This window comes from Vicugna pacos, chromosome 13, assembly GCF_048564905.1.
Source record: "Vicugna pacos chromosome 13, VicPac4, whole genome shotgun sequence".
Lineage (NCBI taxonomy): Eukaryota > Metazoa > Chordata > Mammalia > Artiodactyla > Camelidae > Vicugna > Vicugna pacos.
Genome location: NC_132999.1, coordinates 20,569,683 through 20,591,940, shown reverse-complemented (window position 1 = coordinate 20,591,940; position 22,258 = coordinate 20,569,683). Strand labels below are relative to the sequence as shown.

At 33.8% G+C, this 22,258-nt stretch overlaps 1 protein-coding gene across 1 annotated transcript in view; it reads left to right on the top strand.

Annotated features, from left to right (window-relative positions):
- The window catches only part of ALG6 (ALG6 alpha-1,3-glucosyltransferase), a 50,134-nt gene that overhangs the window by 5,535 nt on the left and 22,341 nt on the right, over nt 1–22,258 (top strand). The window contains exons 4-8 of the mRNA XM_072974307.1: nt 12,001–12,085; nt 17,401–17,490; nt 18,704–18,792; nt 20,677–20,759; nt 21,402–21,466. Coding sequence (XP_072830408.1) covers nt 12,001–12,085; nt 17,401–17,490; nt 18,704–18,792; nt 20,677–20,759; nt 21,402–21,466 — 412 coding nt within the window. The remainder of the gene's footprint in view (nt 1–12,000; nt 12,086–17,400; nt 17,491–18,703; nt 18,793–20,676; nt 20,760–21,401; nt 21,467–22,258) is intronic.

The following is a 22,258-nucleotide window of genomic DNA, read 5'->3' as shown; positions in this document are numbered from 1 at the left end:
GTTCTTAATCTCCATGAATCTTGTGTATTTCTACAAAGTGAGAATATTAATACGTACTTTAACGGATTGAGATAATATGTGTGAATTGTGTTTTATTTTTAATAGTGTAGGAATATTGTCAGCACATTAATTACTCATTAATCAACTGTTATCTCATTTGATCCTCACATCAGATCATTTAACCCCAGAATATTTATTGAGTGTCTGCCGTGCTGCAGAAATAGGCCTTGCTGGTGATCAAGTCTTTAGGCCTGGTCTTTACGGTCTTTAGACCTAGAATAATAAATGGTATCCTCCTATGATATTGTGATTCATAATGAGACATATATATTTGCTCTTCATCCTGGGTTCTGGCACAGAGCTCCTAAAACCACTGGAATTTTTAAAGTGAGAGTGATAAAGTTGTGTTTTCTTATGTTAATGATGTAGCTTTGGGACCCCATCTGAGGATGGGGCCTGGTTGCCAGGTGAACCAACCTGCTTAGAGGGTAGGAACTTTCAGTCCTACTCCCTGATTTCTGGGGAGGAGAAAGGTGGTGTTGGAGGTTGAATCCTTACCTATGGCCAGTGATTTAATCAACCATGCCCATGTAATGAAGCCTCCATAAAACCCCAAAAGGACTGGGTTTGGAAAGCTTCTGGGTTGGTGAATACGTGGAGGTGTGGAGAGAATGGCACGACTGGAGAGGCCATGGAAGCGCCATGTCTTTTCCCCATACCTTGCCCTATGCATCTTTTCCATCTGGCTGTTTCTGAATTATATTCTTTTATAATAAATCAGTAATCTAGTAAGTAAAATGTTTCTCTGAGTCCTGTGAGTCCCTCTAGCAAATTGATCAAACTTAAAGAGGAGATTGTGGGTACCTCTGATCTATAGTCTGTCGGTCAGAAGTACACGTGATAACCTGGACTTGCGTTTGGCATCCTGAGTCGGAGGGGGTCCTTGTAACCTGCAATCTGTAGGCAGTACAAGACAAGTAGGTCCTGAGACTGATGTCTGAAGTGTGTGGGCGGTGTGGGGATGCAGTCTTGTAGGACTGAACCAATAAGTTGTGGAGTCTGATGCTATCTCTGGGTTGATAGTGTCAGAATTGAGTTGAAATGGGATACCCAGGTGGTGTCCAGAGATTTGCTTGTGTCGGGGAGACCCCCCACTCCATGATGTAGTTGGGTCCTGGAATCACACTTTTATCTCCCTAGAGAAGTTCAGTCTAGTGGGTAGGGCAGATGTGTAAATATATGCTACATTAAAATAATAGTGTGATGTAAACAAAGTAGACTGGGATTGCAAGGGACTTCTATTTCAGATGAGAATGGCTTAGAATGTGGTGTTTTAAGTTTGTTTTAAAAGGGAGAGAAAGATTATACTAGGCAGAAAAGTTGATGAGGAAGAGTATTCCAGTAAGAGGAAATCGCATGAGCAAAGAACGGGAGTTCTTTTGAAGTGTAGTGAGGACGTAAGTGTTACTGGAATACAGGGTGCATGGTAAGTGGAACAGTAAGAGATGCAGTGGTAGAAATAAACTGGAGCCAGACTGTGAGCCAAAATAATGTGTGAGGGATTTATCTTTTGAGCAATAGAGGATTTTAAGCCAGGAGTTTGCATAATCAGATTTTTTTTTTTTTTTTTAAAGAAGACAGCTTTAGAGGCAGCATTGTGTTTGGAGTAGAAAGTGGAGAGACTGATGGTCGAAAGACCACACAGGCAGCATCTATATGCAGTGGCCTCACCTATGTTCATAGTGCTTATTTGAAGTTGTGCGTAGCTGATTGCAGTGGGCTTGGCAAGGGATGATGAGGGCCTGGACTAGAATAAATTTTAAGAGCCACATTAGGTAAAAATTAGCAAAATTTAATGACAAATTTCATATGAGGATACATAAGGAAGAGTTTGAGAATAAGTCTGGTTTCTAAGTTCAGAGATTCTGAGACTGAAAACAGAGGAAGAGCAGATTTCAGTGGGGGAACATAATGAATTCTCTTCTGGGTATGTTAAGATTTGAGTGGATTTTAGTCATATGGGAAAGGGGGAATTTCGAGAGATGGAATTTGGCTGGGGGCACGGGAACACATAAATCCATCTTCAGCTGGTCACAGAAAACACTTTGTTATTAGTTAGGCTTCAGCTTCATGCTCCAGTGCAGCCCTCTGGTGACCTAGGCAGGGCAAACAGCAGGACTTCTTTGTTCTTGGCTAGAACCAAAGTAGGCGGGTCTTATTTTTTCCATTTTCTCTCTAAGCTTACACCTAACTTCAGAGCTAGAACAAAGCAAGAACAAGAGATGAACTAGAAATCATTTGTGCCAGTTCCTGGAGCACATTTTATGTAGGTGGTCCATTCTAAGGCTTTCTAATGTTGAGGCAGTTTCCAAGTGGGAGAGTTCCTGTTAACTCCCCATTCTTCACAGCATTTGATAGTGTTAAACTGTTGAATTTTCGCCAAGCTAGAATGAGTGAAATGATAAGTCATTGTGATTTTAATTTTAATATCCTTCATTGCTGAATTCATTTAATTTGAATTTATTTAATTTGTATTTCCTTCATTTTTGAAAGGTTGAGCATATTTTTTGGGTTTATTGGTCATTTGTGTTTCCTTTTCTGTGGTATTTGCTTATGTCATTTGTACATTTCTATTCTTTTTTTCTTATGTGTTTTATATATATATATATATTTTTTTTTTTCTTATGTGTTCTGTATTCTGGAACCTAAACTGTATAAATTGCAAACATCTTCTCCCAGTTAGTGGCTTATCTTTTTGCACTTTTAAGGTGTCTTTTGTTGAACAGGAGTTTTTGATTTCAAAATAATGAAATTTTTAATTTTTTCCTTTATGATTTGTGGCTTTTGTATCTTTAAAAATCCTTCTCTACTCCTAGGTCACAAAGATATTTTCCTAAGATTTTCTTCTAAAAGTTGTAAGATTTGTTTTTCCTCTTTTTTTTTTTTCCCTCTTTCCTCTTTAAGGCTTTATCTCCTTAGAACTGAATTTTGTGTATAACATGTGAGATAGGGAAAAACAATAGTCCATCCTTTCCCACAAATCTGCATCTCCCACCTGATAGTTCCACTTTACTAGTTTCTTAGCTATTCTAGGCTTTGCTCTTTCATTTTGTAGTAGGAAGAATTCTTAAATGCCCCCCAAAGATGTTCTGCCCTAATTCCCAGAACCTGTGAAAATGATGAGATCTACTTGGGAGTGACTGTGTTATGTTACATGGAATAGTTGACTTCAAGATAGGGAGATTTGCATTGGATTTTCCAGGTTTGCCAACAGTAATCACAGGAGACCTTAAAAGCAGAGAACTTTCTCCAGCTGGCAGCAGAAGAAGTCCCAGAGAGATTCAGAGCTTAAGGACTCAGCAGTATTGCTGGTTTGACAATGGAGGGGGCCATATGAGAAGAAGTAGGAGTGGCCTCTAGTTGCAGAGAGTAGCCCCCAGCTAAAATCAGCAAGATATGGGGACCTCCAACCTGCAGCTAATAGTGTGAATGAACTTGGAAGTGATTCCTTTCCCCAGACCTCCAGATAAGAGCCTAGACTGGCTGACACCTTACTTTGGCCTTGTCAAACCCTAGGCAAAGAACCCAGTTAAGCCTACCCAGACTTTTGACCTATAGAACTGTTGGATTATAAAAGAATATTGTTTTAAGCTGCTAATTTTGTAATAATTGTTGTGGAGCAATAGAAAGCTAATACTTCCATATATGTCTTTAAAAATCAGATTGTTAAAATCCAATGAAAAACGCTGTTGAGATTTTGATTGGAATTATATTCTGTACTATTGATTAATTTGGGGAAATTGGCAATCATTACATAGTAGGACCTCTAATTCATTAAGATGGTGTGTTTCTCCATTTATTTAAATCTTCTTTAATGTCTTTCAACAAAATTTTGCAGTTTTCTACATAGAAATTTTACATATCCTTTCTTAGATGTATTACTAGGTATCTTAAATATTTTCTTCCTCACCATTAGATAGTATGGCTTTTTAAAAATTACTTTCCTAAAGGCTTGCTCCTGGGATATAAAAATGTGGTTGATTATTTTATATTAGCAACCTTCCTAAACTTATAATTCTAATAATTTATCTGAAGTATCTTTTGGATTTTCTGTGTAAAAAAAAAGTGATCTGTGAATAATGACAAATGACAGTTTTATTTCTTCTCTTCTACTCCTTACCCTTTTTATTTCTTTTTTTTTAATGCTAGGACCTTATAGTGTTGAATAGAAGTAGTGATTCAGACATTTTTGTCTTATTCTTAATTTTAATGAGTGCATTTAATTCACTATTGAGTGTATTTTTGTTCTTTCTACCATTGAACCAGTCTTGCGTTCCTAGAATAACTGTGGTATGTTATCTTTTTTAAAAAGTATATTGGTAGATTTGGCTTATTAATATTTAGTTATCATTTTAGCATCTGTGCTTCCATGTAAAATAGGCCTGCAGTTTTACTTCTTTAAAATGCCTTTGTCAGGTTTGTTATCAAGGTTCTGCTAGTTGCATAAAATAAATTAGGGAGTATACCCTCCTTTCCTAAAACCTGGGATAGTAAGAAAGATTGGAATTGTTTGTGCTTTAAATGCTTGGTTAGAACTTGCTAGCAAAACTTTTTGGGACAGGAATTTTCTTGTGGGAAAGTATTTAGTGATTTAATTTCTTTAATGGTTATAGGACCATTTGGGCTTTCTATTTCTTCTTGATTTATTTTATAATTTATTTTTTCTAGGAATTTGCCCATTTTACCTGAGTTTTTAAAAGTATTGGCATAAAATTATTCATAATATTTTCTTACCTTTTATACCTCTGCTGTATTACTGGTTATGGTCCTTTTTTTATTTCCAGTATAGTTGATGTTGCTTCATTAAAAAAATTAGTTTTATTAGGTGTTTATTGATTCTGTTAGTATTTTCAAAAACCAATTTGAGCTTTGCCCATCCTCTCAATAGTATGTTTAGGTTTGTTCTTTTGTTAACTGTTCAGTCAGATGCTTTAGCTCATTAAGTTTGTCTTTTCTAATTCAGTCATTTAAGCTATAAATTTCCTTTCAAGTACAACCCTACAGTATTTTCTACTTTCTATTGTGATTATGCTTTGACTCATGAGTTATTTGGAAGTATATTTAAATTTTTAAAAATATTTAGGCTTTAAAAATTATCCCTGATATTTTTAATTTAATTGCACAGTAGAAGGAGAATCTTTATGCATGGGACTAATTCTTTGAAATGTGTTGAGACTTGGCCTAATACGTGGTCAACTTTTGTATATGTTCTGTGTGTGCTTAAAACAAATATGTTCTCCAGTTTATTATTCTGCATATATCCATTTACTCAACATCAATTGTTTTGATGCAAATTTTTAATATTCATACTGATTTTTGCTCTTTTTAATGTTCATACTGATTATTGCTCAATTGATCTACCAGTTATTGAGAGAGGTGCAGTTTCTCCTTGTAGTTCTATCAATTTTTATTTGTATATTTTGGATCTGTATTATTAGGCAATTTAGATTTTTTTCCTTGTGAGTTGAATTACATGATTTCACTTTTGTGTCCCTGTTTATTTACAGTAATACTTTTGTCCTAGAGCCTATTTCCTATAAAATTAATATAGCTTTGATAGTTTTCTTTAGGTTAATTTTTGCTTGGTATATCTTTTTTCTTTAACTCTCTGTCTCTGAATCCCTATGGTATATATCTATCTAACCAATTCCCTTCTGTAATTCCACTTTCTCTTTCCTACTGATTTGGAAACTATATTTTATTTTGTTCTATCAGGGCTTAGTCTGGAGATTTTCACATATATATTTAACGTAACAGAATTGAAAGTTCATATTTATATCATCTCCTTGAACTACAAGGACCTTAGATTTGTAGTTACAAATGTTTACCTCTTGCCGCAAATTAAAATGTTATTATTGCCTGAGATTTTAGTTCTTTCATGATTTTTAGATGTTAGTCACTGTTGTTTTATACAATTGATATTTACATAGTAAATACAATTACATATTTTCTTTGCTTACCCTTCTTTTTACATATTACATCTTCTTTAGAGATCATTTCCTTTCTTCTTGAAGTACATCTCTGGGAGGTTTTTTGTGTGTGTGTGTGAGTCTGTTGTTGGCAAACTCCATTTTTGTCTGACAATACCTTTATTTTGCTCTCAATCGTAAGATTTTTGTGGGTGTGAAATTCTGCATTGACAGTTACTTTCTCCTAGTATTTTGAAAATCTCCTTTTGTTATCTTAGTTCTGTTGCTGATGTTCAAATATCAGCTGTCAAATTATTGCTTAGTAGGCAGTTTGTCTGTTCTCTCTTGCTGTAATTTCACTACAAAGTATCTGTGTGAATATTTAAAAAATTTATCCTTTTAGGATTTTCTGGGATTTCTGATTCTAAGGAATGGTGCCTTCTGTCTGTTTAGAAACTGCTCAGCCACTGGGTCTTATTCTTTTTCTTCCTTGTAGAACTCTGGTTGGATATATGTTATATCTTTGGTCTTTAATTCATTTAACAGATTTGCATAGGACACTGTGTGCCAAGGGTAGGCAATATAGCAGAGAATAAAATAGACAATTGCTTCACTGCATTGACTTATAATCTTCAGTTATCTCTTCAAATATTGCATCTCCCTCATTTCTCTTCTCCATGTGCAACTCTTATTGGATACATGTTGTTCTTTTCATTCTCTCCTCTGTGTCTCATAATTGCTTGTATTTTCCATCTTATGGTTTTTTTGTACTGCTTTCTTCGTAATCATCAGATATATCTTCCTGTTCATTAATTTTTCTTTTATTCTGTTTTTTTAACTATCTATTGAGCTTTTAAATTTCAGTTATTACATTTTTTATTTCCAGAAGTTCTACTTGTTTCTTTTTCAGATCTTTTTTTTATCATTTCTGATCATCTTCTCCATACTCTATGTATTCACTTATATCTTTAAATATACTAACCATGATTATTTTATATTCTCTATCAGAAAATTCTAATGTCTGTGGTCTGATTTCATAGTTTGTTGTTTCTGCTGACTCTAACTTATGGTATTTTGTTTCTTCATGAGTTTAGTGTTTTGTTTTGTTTTTTTTTTTTCAAATTGTGAGCCCATATTGCTTACAGTTTTTATCTGTGGTAATTCTTTGAGACCTGAGTTTACTGTGTGTTTTTCCAGAGGGTTTGGGTTCTCTCTTGCTAGGCACCTGGAACACTATTAATGAACATCAAACTAAATTCTCATTTTAAGATTTCTTTGGCAAATGCTTAGTGTGAATTCAGACCCCAAACTGGGTGAATATAGGCTTACAGTTAGGAATTTTCAGGAAACTTCTTTTTTCCTGTATGACCAAGAGCCAAGGCAAAGATAAATACTATCTTTACCATCTCCCCAAAAGCATTGTGCTTTTCATCCTAATAGAGATTATCTGACATTGAATTCCTACCTGTTCAGGTACTAGGCTTTGCCTGCTTACTCACTGCATAGAGCTTTTCAGTAAGATCATTGGATACCTTCAGGACAAATTCCTACTCTTTTGGATCTACGCTTTTAAAAAAAATGGTTTCTGGCCTCTAAGGAATTCTCTTATTTTGCTGCTAATTCAACCATACATTAAAATTGTATGTGTATAGTATATAAAATAAATAATTAAAAACATATAACTTTCCTGTGCTGGAGGAGTTTTTCTGACCTTCTAAGTCTTTCATGTTGCTGGACACTAGTTTCATCTGTATTTTTTAAAGCTCCACAGGTTATTCTGATATTTACAAAAGGTTAATTTAGATGATAGTTGAAGCCACAGAGTTGGGAGCATCTGTAGTGCAAGAAGAAAAGAGATATAACTGCTGATCATCTTCACAGAGAAGGGGTAATGATTAAAGGAGACTGAGAAGAAACCATGTAGGATTAGATCCTGGAGAAGTTGTTATCCTGGAAGCCAGGAAATCAGAGAATTTTAGGTAATAAGGACTGGCCAACAGTGTCAAGTTTTAGACATGTCAAGTAGAATAAAGATTAAAAATAGATAAAGGATCACTAGGAGACCATTGTGAGCCTCCTAATTATCAGACCATAATGAAATAAAGACTAAATGGGAGTTAACAAGTGGACATAGCAACTTTAAAGAAGTTCGTTAGGGAATGGAAGGAGGGAGTTAACTGATAGCTGGAGTGGGGTGAAGAGAGCTGAGGAAAAGCCTAATTAAAAGTTGTCATATGAAATAGGTGATTTGTGTTACCTTTGCTTTCAATCCATAACTGGCCCTTTGGTTAGTCATTCCCTTTTCTTACTTCAGCACTGTATTATTCCTGGTCATTATTTAGTTTGCAGTCCTGTGTCTTCTAATTTTCCTTTTCTAATTTTGACAGATAACATTAATTTCTTTGCACTCTTTATATTGAGATAAAATTGAAAAAACTAAAATCAGGGTATAAGGTTAAATAATATAATTTTAAAAATCACACCATTTCAGTATTACTGGTTTATGTAATCACATGCTTAATGGAAAATGAGTAGAGGACAATATGCATAGGTGATACTTTTCCACCCCTGTGGCTTACATATAGTACTTACGCTAACATTTCTCTCTTTAAGTCTGAGTTTACTTAGTTACTTCCCTCAACTGGAAAACAGGACTCCTGTTACGTATTTTAAACCTTACTCTTAAATTGTCTTGTAAGACAGTCAACAGAACAAGAGTACTTTCGGATTACTGTATGAGTATTGTTACTGTGCATTAGTAGAATATTTGTAGGCATCTTTTGTAGTTGCCTGTTGGCAAGTTGGTTGTTAAATACTTCTGTCAGTTTTTAGATGAGAAAAATAAAAATGCTAAGGATTAAGAAAAATGGTGATTCTGTCCATCATAGTCTAACATTGAGCATTCATAGGTGAAGAACTTCCATATCATAGGAGGCTGGGAGGATTTATCAATGAGTATAACATCTGTGGTTCCACTGAGAGTTTTTCCTTCTATGAAATAAAATACTGGGGGTTTTTTGGGGTATTTTTTGTTTTTAACTTGCTAATTTTAGTTTGTTTTTTGTTTTTCCTGTTTTAAGAATTAGGAAGCACTGGAGTGAAGAAGCTCAGGTGAACTTGCTTTGTATTAGTCCTTTATTTCTTCTTTGGAAATGAATATATTTTATAGTTTCTCTCAGCTTATTGCTATTTGTAACGTGTCTTCTTACTAAGGGCGGTTATTATGGAAAATTTTAGCTACATTCTCTTCTCTTAGAATGCTTAAAATTTCAATGGAAAGGCAATTAACATGTATTGTTATCAAAGAAACTACTTGTTTTTAAAATTCTAACATAATTTTAAATAGTTCAGCAGTTAATAAAATAACACGTAAGTGGTGCTTAAGCTCATTTTCCTAAAATGAGACAAAATTTAAGCTTTGTAAATAAACATTAATATGTTTTCTTTACGTAATTCTAAATCTCATGTAAATGAATTTGTAGAATTAATCACAGTGGAAGGAATCCTTTTTGCCCTTCCCAAGTGAAGCTCCCATAGGTACAGTTGGGTTGTCCTTCTGGGTTATTTTAAGGGCACTTTAGCAGTTTTAAAAACTTAAGTACTAATTTCATAGCCAGTGTCAGCTGAATTTATTGAAGTAGGTCAGACTCTGGATAGAAACTTGTTTCTCAACCCTAAAGAGAGTCATTATCCATTCTTTTATTTGTTAGAGAATGGTAATAAATTCTTCCACATTGACCACAAGTCTAGAGCAATTTCAGAAAATCTAGATAGTTGGATTTTTTTCAGGTGTAGGAAATTACTTAACATCCTCTATGACTTTTATTATCCCAGTGGACCAAAAACAAACAAAAACAAAACAAACAAAAAATAAAAATCAACTCCTTTCTCCCCATAGACAATGGTTGTATTCTTAAAAAAGAGAAACATACACACACTCCCACATACACATCAATAAAATGCACATGCAGAAATGCAGTTAATTCATCAGGGAATTATTTTCCTTTTTTAAATTTTTTTTAATTGTAGGGTCATCTCCCCATCCTGTTCAGTTAACTAGGCAAGTTTTAACTGAAAGTATGTACTGTATACCTAGCAATATGTTTCCTTTTAAACTCTGGAAAATGACATTCCATGTCCATAGGAGCTAAAATTCTTATTTGGGTAGTGATTAGAAGATAGTTTAATCATGTGACAAAATATATGATACTGAAAATACAAGTATTACGAGAAGTCAGTGATTAATGATCAGTATGTTTTTAATTTATAAGGGAAGATTTCATGGAGAATTTGGCAGTTGGGATGGTTCTTGAAGGTTGAATATGAGTTGATAGAAGAAACATGAAAATGGAGTAAGCAGTAACAGCAGAGGCATGGAATTTCAAAATGTCAGGCAGTAAGTTAAAGATGTTTTGGGGGCAAGAATCAATATATGGGTATTGTGTTAAAAGTAGCCTTGGCATAATTAATTGGTCTTCCATCACAAACTGCTTAGTGTTGCACTTTCAGTAAGTGGAAAATCAGGGACTCAAAAAATCATATCTTTTAAACTTAAAATCCTTGCTATATCACAGTGATGACACTGACATCCTTGCTATATCATTTACTGGGAATCTGCTAGATGCAATTACATCCTGAGAATGCAAAAATGAACAAGATATGATACTTTCTAAGAGAGAGATGGGGTAGGTGTGTGTGTGTGTGGGGTGTATATATGTGTCTGTGTGCTGTGAGTAATTCTTTGTGGTAATCACTCAATGTGTATATGCTTTGGAGATGTTAATCTGCTTTTACCATGATTTTATAGTGGGAGTATCTCCTTAGATTGAGATGCTAACATTTAAAGAATAGCAGTATAATAATAGATGTTAAATGCAGAAATCAATACTTAATGTAGTCTTCCAGAGATGGGGAAAATCTGGGTTACATTCCAGTGAGCGATAATAGGTCATTCTCTAATGTGGCGCACCTTCCCAATGGACCAATGAGGATATTTGACAATATGTGATTTTCACTTGTTGATTAAGAAACCTCTGTATATACTGTACCTCTTTGGGCCTTCTCACAATTTTGTGGTTAACTGCTAGCTAAATAATGGTTGTTTACTGTTTACTAAATGGAATTATCTTTATGTCGTTTTAAGATTGATAACCTACCTAAGCAAGTTGTAAGGCAATATAGAGTAGGAGCCAAGAACATGGATTATGGAGCCAGTCTGCCTAGGTTCCAATCTATACTCTGCTACTCATTACCTGGGAGACCATTGCCTCTGTTTTTCCAGCTATAAAGTGGGGATGATAATAATACTTACTTCATTGTTGTATTTGGCATGCAGTAGACACTAACAATTGTTAGTTATTAAAGATCCATTATCCCTTATTTGTAATTTTGAAATTAAAAAAAACCATAAACTGGCAGTTTTTATATAACTCATTTGACATCAAAGTCTGACCTAACCAATGTCTTTGTAATTATATAGTCTGTTTTTGGTTCTATACTTGACTTTAAGTTATTTATATTTAGTTTATAAAAGCCCTTTGTGAAATACAGATATTTGTTACTATTATTGTGTTATGATACTTATGGACAGTATAGTTGACAGTCTTTTTCATGAAGTAAAAGTAAACTTGGATATCTTATGATTAGTAATATCAACTAATTAATTAAAAACTAATTAACATTAATAACTAATGTTAACAGTATTTATTGAATGTTTGTACCAGGTACTATACTGAGTATTTTATATTCATTATCTTCTTTATTCCAGTAGTCCTTTAGGTAGATAGTATTGATCCTTTTTTTAATGTACTGAGACTTAGGGAGGTTAAGTAGGTTCTCAAGGTCACATAGTCACTCAGCATGCTAGCAGTACAAGAATTCAGACCTCATCTTTCTCACTTTTTGCATAACTTCTGTGTTCTTTTCTTCCATTTACACTGTCTCTGTAATTTAGAAAATTTTCATAAGGAAGTAAAATCACTGATATACTGAAGTATATTTTTGTTTTGCTTTTTTTAACCTTTCTTCTTAGGTGCTGGAAAACCCCCTATGTTTGGTGATTATGAAGCTCAGCGACACTGGCAAGAAATTACTTTTAATTTACCAATCAAACAATGGTATGGATAATTTTAACTTGACTTTATTAGTTTATCAGTCAGTTAATGTAGATTATTTGAAGATACTTAAAAGGAAGATACCCTATTTCTTCATCTTGAGCATCCTCATCTCCCTGTAGTCTGATGTCACATTTACTACCCTACATATTGTTGGTTCATTTTGAAATTTCATCCTCCTGAAAGTTATCCATATACTCAGTTACCAGCTGGAATATGGTACTGAACTAGAACTTTAGGATAGTACACTGTGTGCCATAGAAGCTCCTCAGGACATAAACTGGGGGAGTTTATGGACTAAGAATATTTCTTCTGAAGGTTTCACGAAGTTTCTCTGTTAGGAGCATCTGAGCTGTAAAAAAGCAGTAGCTTAGTGGTAAAGAGTGTAAGTACTAGTCAGACTGCCTGAGTTCAGACCCAGGCTCTGCTCTTTACTAGCAGTGTCAGCTTTGGCAAGTTATTTCACTATCTCTGCCACACAGTTTTATCACTTGTAGAATGGAAATAATAGAATACATTCACTGTTATTGTGAGGATTGAATAAATTGATAGATTTAAAGCACCTAGACCAGCACCTGCAATGTAATGAGCTCTCAGTAAATGTTAGCTGTAGTTACATCTTCACAGAAATCCATGCGTATGTCATTTTTGTTGAACATGATCTGATAACAGTTGATGACATTACTTACTTATTAGATACCTGGTAGATTATTTTATTAAGACTGGCTATACAAACTGTCATACTGTTCTGTTGATTGCTTTGGTCACTGCTTTTATATAACTCCTTTGCGAAGAGTTATATACAGGAACTTCATACTGAGCTCTCTATTAATAAGTTGGCTATACCCTAGTCCAAGTTTGGAGTATTTAAAATACAGGTCAGCTAAATATTTGATACTATTCTTTATTGCTCTATTTTGAGCATCTTACAGCTCCTCAGACATTGATTTAACCAGAGTATCACTGTTCAGGTTATTAGCACATTCTCAATGTTTTTCTCTTGCTCAGTTGGTAGAATAAGATGACATTTGCTGAGGCAAACCAGATCACTGCTTTTGGGTTTTGTAATTCTTTTCTATTCTTTTGTAAATATTACATGGATAAAATAATTATATTCTTGGCTATTCTTTGGTATGTAGTTGTCAAGAAAGATTTTAATACAAAATTAAATGTAATGTTTAGTATTGAAAGAATAGAGAAAATTGATAAATTTCAGTTTTTGACTTAATGCTTGGTGGGGAAAACACTGTTTCCAAAGTGAGAATGTAATTTTACTCCAGCAGAGTGGCTGGGCTATTCTCACAGTGATACATCTAAATTTTTAGTTTTTTTGTACCAGTATTCTCCTGCTTTGGCCCAGATAATCAAGGGTTGACTGTATTATTCATTTTCATTCTTTTTCTTTATTAAAAACCAGAAATGTGTAACTCAGAGAATAATTGTATGATTGGGTTTTGACTATGGTCTGTTAGTCTTTAAAAATTATGGAATGCCTGAAGTAGTCTTTGTGGTAAATTTCATAGTGTTGAAATTTTTATCAAGGATTGTATAGCACGAGGATTTGGAATAGTAGGCTCAGAAACAAAGACAGTTAGTATAAAGAATTATGATTTATCATTGGTTTATCGTAGAGTACTTCAGGAAGTTCATGAAAAATTAAAATATGATTTACTGTAATAAATGTCAGAAAATGTCTCTTGATGAGTATGGATAGACTAAAAAACCCAAAATATATACCGGGCAATTATAAGAGAAACTGATCTGTTTCAGATTCACGTTTAAATGATATGATTTCTTTTTTTCCTAGTTTGAAGTTCATTGATATGTGATTCATAATGACTATCATTCAATGGTACAATTTATAAAATAGAAAATATATACTTGGGGCAGGTTGACTATTATCAACAGTGGATATAAATCTATATTGGAAATAATATTTTTAATATTTTAAATTTGGGGGCTAATTTTGTCATATTTGGTTAGTTTGCTATTATTGTTACCTAGTAACTAGTATAGTTACCTAGTTACTTATTTTTTAACTTCAGTTTTCCAAGAGTAAAGCCTTGTCTTCATCTAGAAAGTTAGCTATAGTGTAGCCAGAACTCTTTTAATTGACATAGTTATCTAAAATGTGAAATCAGGATCAATCAGGTTGACTTTAAAAATGTCAGTTTTATAATCCTAAATTTAAAAACTCATTTTTTTCCATTTCATTATACATAACTGTAAGTAATAGAGGAACACTGAACTTTTTCTTCCTTTAATTTTATAATGAAAATTCCTTTTGTGTGAAATCAGGAGCATTGTTGGCATCAAGTAATAGAAAACCTAAGTAATAGTAGTTTAAGCAATGAAATAATTATCTCAGTCAGTAGGTCTTTGCAAGGCTGGTAAAGTGACTCAGTGATAGCAACCAAGGACTCAGGCTTTTTCCATCTTTCTTCTCTTCTGTACTTTCTTCTTGGCATCCGGAGGCTTTTCACCCCATGGGCAGGCTGCCAGCACCGTGACTTTGTACAACTACATTCAATCAGGAAAAACAGGAATACCTTATTTTTTACCTCTCGTTTTGTTGAGAAGCAAAATCTTTCTCATCCTTAAAGCAATCATTAATGGAAAGAAACACCTGACTCAGTGCAGGCATGGTTTATACTTGGGGCTAGGAGAAGAGTCCACCTACCCTGAGCATGTTGCTTTTTAAACAAAATCACAGTTTTATAAATCAGAAATTGTGGGAATGACTGTTTATTTCAGCATTATTTATAATAAGGAGAAACCTGAAATACTCTAAATATCTTTTGGTAGGGGAATCATTAAATAAAGTATATTTCTCCTGTTTACATGAATACATGTTTTTTCTAGGTAGAGTCCTAGAAGTAGAATCTCCAAAGTAACCAGTTTTAATGGATACCAACACCAGAATATCTCTTTCCGCATACCCTTACCAATATTTAATAATAATGTCACCAGATGTTTAAAATTTTCATTTCCTTGAGTACTTGTGATATTGAGCATCTTTTAATATATTTACTGATCATATTTTTTTCTCAAAATTGCATATTCATACCTTTTTCTCATGTTTTTGATGGATTGCTGATCTTTTTTGTAATGATTTATGTGATTTCAAAATAAACAGTTACATTAATTTTCTATGCTGTGTAACAAATGACTACAAATGGTAATTACTTAAACACTCATGTATTATTGTAGTTTCTTTAGGTTAGAAGTCTGGGCGCAGCCTAGTTCAATGTTACGATCAGGATCTGAGGAGGCTGCCATCCAGTTTTCATCTGGGGCTTCATTCTTATCAGAGAGGCTCAACTAGGGAAATATCCAATTCCAAGTTCCCTCAACTTATTGGCAGAGTTAATCTCCTTGCATCTACAAGACTAAGGGCTTTGGTTTCATGTTGAAAGCTACCTTTATCTCTTAAAATCTACTTGCAGTTTCTTACCATGTGGCTTCGCTAATATATCCACTTACTAAAACATGACAGCTTGCTTCTTCAGAGTCAGTGAAAGGGAGTCTCTCTAGCTTATCTAGCAAGATGGAATCTACATGTGCATAAAACATAAGCACAAGAGTGACATCCTATCATCTTTGTTATATTCTGTTGGTTATAAGCAAGTCACAGGTCTTGCCCACACTCAGGGGGAAGGGATTGTACACACTTAAGGCAGGAACAACAGAAGATGGATTCATGGGGATTACCTTAAAGTCTGTCTGTGACAGTACTTAAGAATATATAACAGCATTCTACATTTTTATCATTTTTTGTATGTGTATGTATAAAATAAGTATCTTCCTGTTTGTTCTCATCTTTGATTTTTTTCTTATGATATTTTTCATTAAATAAATTTTTACATTTGATGTACAGAAGTTCTTTGAACTGTTCTTGAAACTTTTAAGAACTATTTCAAATTAAAATATATTTTTGTAAAAAGCAAAAATACCCATATGTTAGAAAAAGTTACATTTTGAAGTTAACGATAGCACACTTGTACTTAATTTTGTAATTTGTGTAGCAGCGATATTTTTTTTTTTATGACAAAACATCTACTGAGATTATATGGGAATTCAGTGGGAAAATGTATCTGAGTGCTATTTATCCAATTTTTCAGGTAGATCTAAGACATATAAAACAGGAGAATAACTAGTTGCCTTGTTTCTATAAGTAGATTTTGAAGCTTTATTTGAAACACTTTTATGCTGTCTCCCATGAGTTTCTCTCTTCTTTCTCATGCATTTCCATAGGAATAAGGGAGTACAGTTGTTAGCCCTACCATTCCTTCTTCCCCATCCAACCAAGGGTTTTGCTGTTAGTGAATATATCTTTGCATGCTTACAGCTTACTCTCAGTGCCTCTTTTGCTTTTCTCCAGTGGATCTCAAGGTTAAACTAAGTGAAAAAATAGCTTTTGTCTTAGAAGAAGCTGAAAATCAAGTTAAATTGTATTGGTCAAAATGTGATTCTTGAAATTATTCAGTGGTTTTCCATTGCTGTATCCATCCTGGCAGTTGTGTGGCTAATAACTAATTAAAACTACAATGAGTCAATTTCTGATGTACAGTGCAGTGTCCCAGTCATGCACATATATACATGTATTCATTTTCATATTCTTTTTCATTAAAGGTTATTACAAGATATTGAACATGGTTCTCTGTGCTATACAGAAGAAACTTTTAAAATCTGTTTTTTTATATAGTGGCTAACATTTATAAATCTTAAACTCCCAAATTTATCCCTTCCCACCCTATTTCCCTGGTAACCATAAGATTGTTCACTGTATCTGTGAGTCTGTTTCTGTTTAGTAAGATGAGTTCATAGTGTCCTTTTTTTCCCTCTTTTTTTTAGATTCCACATATGAGTGATATATGGTATTTTTCTTTCTTTCTGACTTACTTCATTTAGAATGACAATCTCTAGGTCCATCTGTGTTGCTGCAAATGGCATGATTTTATTCTTTTTTATGGCTGAGTAGTATTCCATTGTATAAATATACCACAACTTCTTTATCCAGTCATCTGTCAGTGGACATTTAGGTTGTTTCCATGTCTTGGTAGTAGCTTCCTCTTTCACTCTTAAAGGTACCTTGGTTTAGGCAATAAATTATTTAGTTACTCTATTCAATAACAACTTTGTGAGCTCACAAATTTTTTTAGAGGGAGAAGTGGCAAGAAGGTTTAGGTTAATTTTTTTAACCTTGTTTAACATATTTTTCACTTTAATTAAGTTAAATGAAGTGAGATGTTATTTATATTTGTGTGTTTTTTGAATATTGATTAATGAAATGGTACTTTTTCCTTTTTTTTCCCCAGGTATTTTAACAGCAGTGATAATAATTTACAGTATTGGGGATTGGATTATCCACCTCTTACAGCTTATCATAGTCTTCTGTGTGCATATGTGTAAGTTTTTCTTCCTTAACATAACTCTAAATATTTATGCCCTTAGCAGATGTAGTAAGGAACAGTTTGTTGAATAGAGGAGAGATTGTTTGTAGCTACTATTGTATTTTGGTTTGTAGAGCACCATACCTTTATAATTGGGTTGTAGGAAAGTTAAATATCAGAGTTCGAACATTTCCATCATTTCTTTGGAGGAAAGGCTAGAGAGAGATACAAAAATCTAGCTTTGTCTTGAAGTAGAGTGTTACCGTTTATGTACTCATGTACTACTGAGCAGTATGTCTAATTTGGTTAGTTGTGCACAGGAAAAGGTTTTTTTCCTGGAATGGCCCAAAGTAAAAGAAAAAGGTTTAAATGGTATTCTGACTAACCTGTCAAGTTAGAAACTAGAGTTACTGTAGTGTTTCATTTATGATTTAAGATCAGGATTGGAATTCCTTCTTCTTTTACAGAAATGGAATGGTTTAGAGAAGATTAGTCACTTCTGTCTGGTGGGGACCCAGTTCTGTTCCGTAGTGGTATTCCATTTCAGACTTGAAGTGTGTCAACAGAGATATGAGGAACTTCTTCACAGTATCATCTGAACTCATTTGTTTCGCTATTTCATATTTTGTAAAAATTAGCTTCCTGAATTAAAAATAAGTCTCCAAACTTCATGATAATCAGTTATCCTTTGCAGTGTTCAGGGTAATGTAATATGATTGAAAACTTATTTTTAACAATTACATTTAGTTCTGTGCAATGATTTGTGATTAATAGCTGTTTATCATGGCCTATTCTTATGACAACTGAAAAGATTATAAATTATAAAACTACGATCATCTTGTCAATACTAGTGTATTGCTCTTTACTAAGTATACATTTAATAAGTGAAATGTGACACATCGGATTGCTTTCATATGGGAGAACTTGTGACAGTAGGGCTTTCAGTGAAAACGTTACATGGGTTTGTTGGAAGATGAGCAGGGCAGATTCTGTTTTATAGCTTTAATCACTTTCACATGGTTAAATGCGAAGACTGAAGCTTAAGCCTTAACTCTGTTGGCTTTGTACTTTCACATGGTTAAATACAAAGAGTAAAGCTTAAGCCTTAACTCTATTGGCTTTGTAAGAGCAATGGCCACTTTTCAAAGTAGGTTCATATGTCCTCAGACGTCCTCATGGCTAAAAGTGTTGGGGAGTAAAGTGTATGTATATATGCTTTGATTTGCAGGGCAGAGTTTATAAATCCAGACTGGATTGCTCTCCATACGTCGCGTGGATACGAGAGTCAGGCGCATAAGCTCTTCATGCGTACAACAGGTAAAAAGAGCAGCAGGTACTGAGTGTAAAATTTTGATTTTAACTAGTTTTTTAAACAAATTGATAAAAGAGTCTACTATTGTTCTTACTGACTTTTACAGTTGTGTAAGTATACATGTGCATATATATGTATAATATGTGAGCAAATGTATATGTAAGCTAAAAAACAAAAGACTAGAAATGAATAATTCTGAGTGCTTTACATTTATTATTATCTCACTTACTACTTTGGACACCCCAATGAGGTAAATACTGTTATCCTTATTTTAAGCTGAGGAAACTGAGGCACAGTAGAGGGTAATATTAATAGTTCACCTGAAGTCAGTTTGCTCTAAATTGAAGTTTTATTTGTTTAGGCTGTTGCTTTTACATCCTAATTCCAAATCCCTTTCACGTTTTCCTTAAAGTAAATCTTACAGATGTATATCAAACATTGTATTGCTGTGCAGTGTTGCCAAATTAATCTTTACAACAAATGTTTATTGAGCATTTATTTTGTGCTGTTCTAAGAGTTGAGAGTAGTAAGCTTTTATTTCTCTAAAAGCTTTACAAAGACTTAGACTTTAATGAAAGCCTGGGCCTTTTCTTTAGTCTAAATTGAGTCAGAGTTTGTCCTCCTTACTATTCACCCAGTCATGGAATCTCAGGCCAAGAGAAAACCTGTATTGCCCGTCTTTCCCTCTCCCACACGACTCAGCTCTTCCCCTGTGCTTAGTCCTCTCTGCACTGCATGCTCACTACGTGATCTTCAGCTTCTGAGCCAGTGCCTATATCTGCAGGGAGCTCACAGCCTGTGGAGACAGTCTGTTCTATCTTCAGAGCGCCTCCGTCATTAGAAATTTCCTCCTTGTCTTGAACCTTCACTAGTTTCAGGTTTTGTTTCCTTGGGCTACATGGAACAAGTCTGATCCTTTATAAACCTAACATCCTACAGGCATTTGAGGTTACTTCTCCAGGTTAAACATTCTTAGATACTTCAGCTGTTTCCTAGATGACTAGTTTCTTGAATGTGATGATGGTTTTGAGGCATCTGGTTGTGCTCCTTTGAATATGTTCCAGTTTGTCAGTGTCATCTCAAATGTGGCATCTAGAACTGAAGATAGATTGCATGCATCTAACACTGACAGTTTACTACCATTTACCTTATTCTGAACACTTAAATATGTGTGGTACGAGATAAAAATAGGCTGTTTGGATAGCTATGTTGTACTTTTGAAGAACTTAATGTATTAGTTTTTCTTTGTTCTGAAAGAACTGAATATTCAGAATTATGAATTGTTTTTTTTTTTTCTTTCAGTTTTTTTGGTTTCCTTCTCACCTGGTCCTTTCAAGCTCTTTGTATGTTTTAATTAGCAAAAAGTTATGAATTTTTATAAATATCAACATTAAAAAAGATCCTCCTATGCATGTCTCCATTTGAGGTATTCTTCATAACCAGAAAACTTGAAGTTGCAGATATTGGGGGGAGGAGTTTTCTGCTCTTGCTTTGAGTATTCTTAATTTAAAAAAAAATTTTCAGTGTGTTAGTTTCAGGTGTACAAAGAGATTCAGTTATACACGTATAATACATATCTATATCCTTTTTCAGGTGAATATTCTTAATTTTTAAGTCCAAGTTAGAGCAAAGAGAGAATTGATTTTGGATACATCTGATTGATTTAATGACTGAATTTGTTAGAGCAAATTAAGAGATTCTGTAGTATAGCAGTTGAAATTAGGCACAGGTGAAGGGAATAGAAAGGAACAGACATGAAAGGGACTTGTCTAGAGTGGGTAAGAACCTTGTGTTAATAGAATTCCCACTTAGGGTTGGAGGGAGGCAGTTAAGAGGTTGTTGTAAATCCTGATGGGCTCACGCTTAAAATCATTTGCTTGCTTTTTCAGTGTTAATTGCTGATTTGCTGATTTATATACCTGCAGTGGTTTTGTACTGTTGCTGTTTAAAAGAAATCTCAATTAAGAAAAGAGTAAGTTTCACAGTAACCTGACATTCTCATCTCTGAAATGTTTTACTAGTTTAACTATTAAGTATGGAGTTTAAGGAAGCCATGCTTTTGGAAATAGATGATAGGGAACAGTGTATCTTCTGCCAATTAATTTTCATTTAGAAACATTAACTTAGAGTAATTATTTTAATGCCCAATGATAGTAATGAGATGCACTGAAGTTTAGAAATTAGATACTGCTGAATTACACAGCATGCTAAATTTATTGCTTAATTGGTAAATCTGAATTTTGAGTTGGCTTGTGAGAATGACTAAACTGAAATGCATTTTGAAAAGTTGTTATATATTCTCATACTCACAGTTAATGAATATTCTCCTTGGGCATTTTATATAGATTAAGTTTTAGATTAACTTCTGATTTTATATATAAACATGCCTTCTCTGACACATACCTTTTGATGATTTTTTTCCCCTTTTTACTGAAGTATATACTATGTCACCTCCATGAAAACTAGTGTTTAAAGAGTTCTTTTATGAAAATGGAGTATTTTGATAAGTAGAAGGTAAGAGGGGATCATTTGCTACTGTGTTAAATGAAACTGCACTTTTACTTTGATTCAAGTAACAGATTACTTTCTTATTTCAAAATACTTTTCTTTACAGATTGCTAAAGTATTATGCATATTGCTGTATCCAGGCCTTATTCTTATCGATTATGGACATTTTCAGTATCCTTTACTAATTTAGAAATGAAGTCAGATGCATATCATGAAATCTGGGCATAGTTTGTATAATGTTGTCATCTAGTAAATTCTTATTTACTAGGGTTCTTGCTTATATAAACTATTTTGTGGTGGTGGGGAGGGAAGTAATTAGGTTTATTTATTTATTTACTTTTTTTTAGAGGAGGTACTGGGGATTGAACCCAGGACCTTGTGCAAGCTAGGCATGCGCTCTACGACTTTGAGCTATACTCTCCCCCATAAACTATTTATTAAATGATATAAGAATCTCTTCACCAAGCTTTTACTTGAAGGGTACAGTACAGATTTAGTAAAAGTAGAAATGCTTTTTCAAATCCATTTGGCTTGAAAAGAGAATGTTTGTAACCAATTAGCTCTCCTTGAGAGTAGGAAAAAGAATGCCAGAATTTATGGTGATGCTCTCCTAATTCTAAAAAGGTGAAGCACCGTCTATCTTTTGTAAATATTATCTGACACTGACCAAGGAAAAATAGTTTTACAGTTTTTGAGTTTTGAAACAAGATATTTCTCTAACAGATGGTAGCTGGAAGTTTCAGGAACTAAAACTGAATGATTCAGTACGTGGATTTTATGTGTGTAATTTTTGATACCTCAAATAAGGAGCACTCAAATAAACAAATTATAGAGGGAAGTGATAAAATCTGTATGTGGCTCTCTAGTTTGTCTTCTAATGTATTAAATGTTACTGTCTCCATCTGTCCCAAAGGAAAAAATAAACATAATCCACAATATGATTGTTTAATTTTTTCCTTTTGA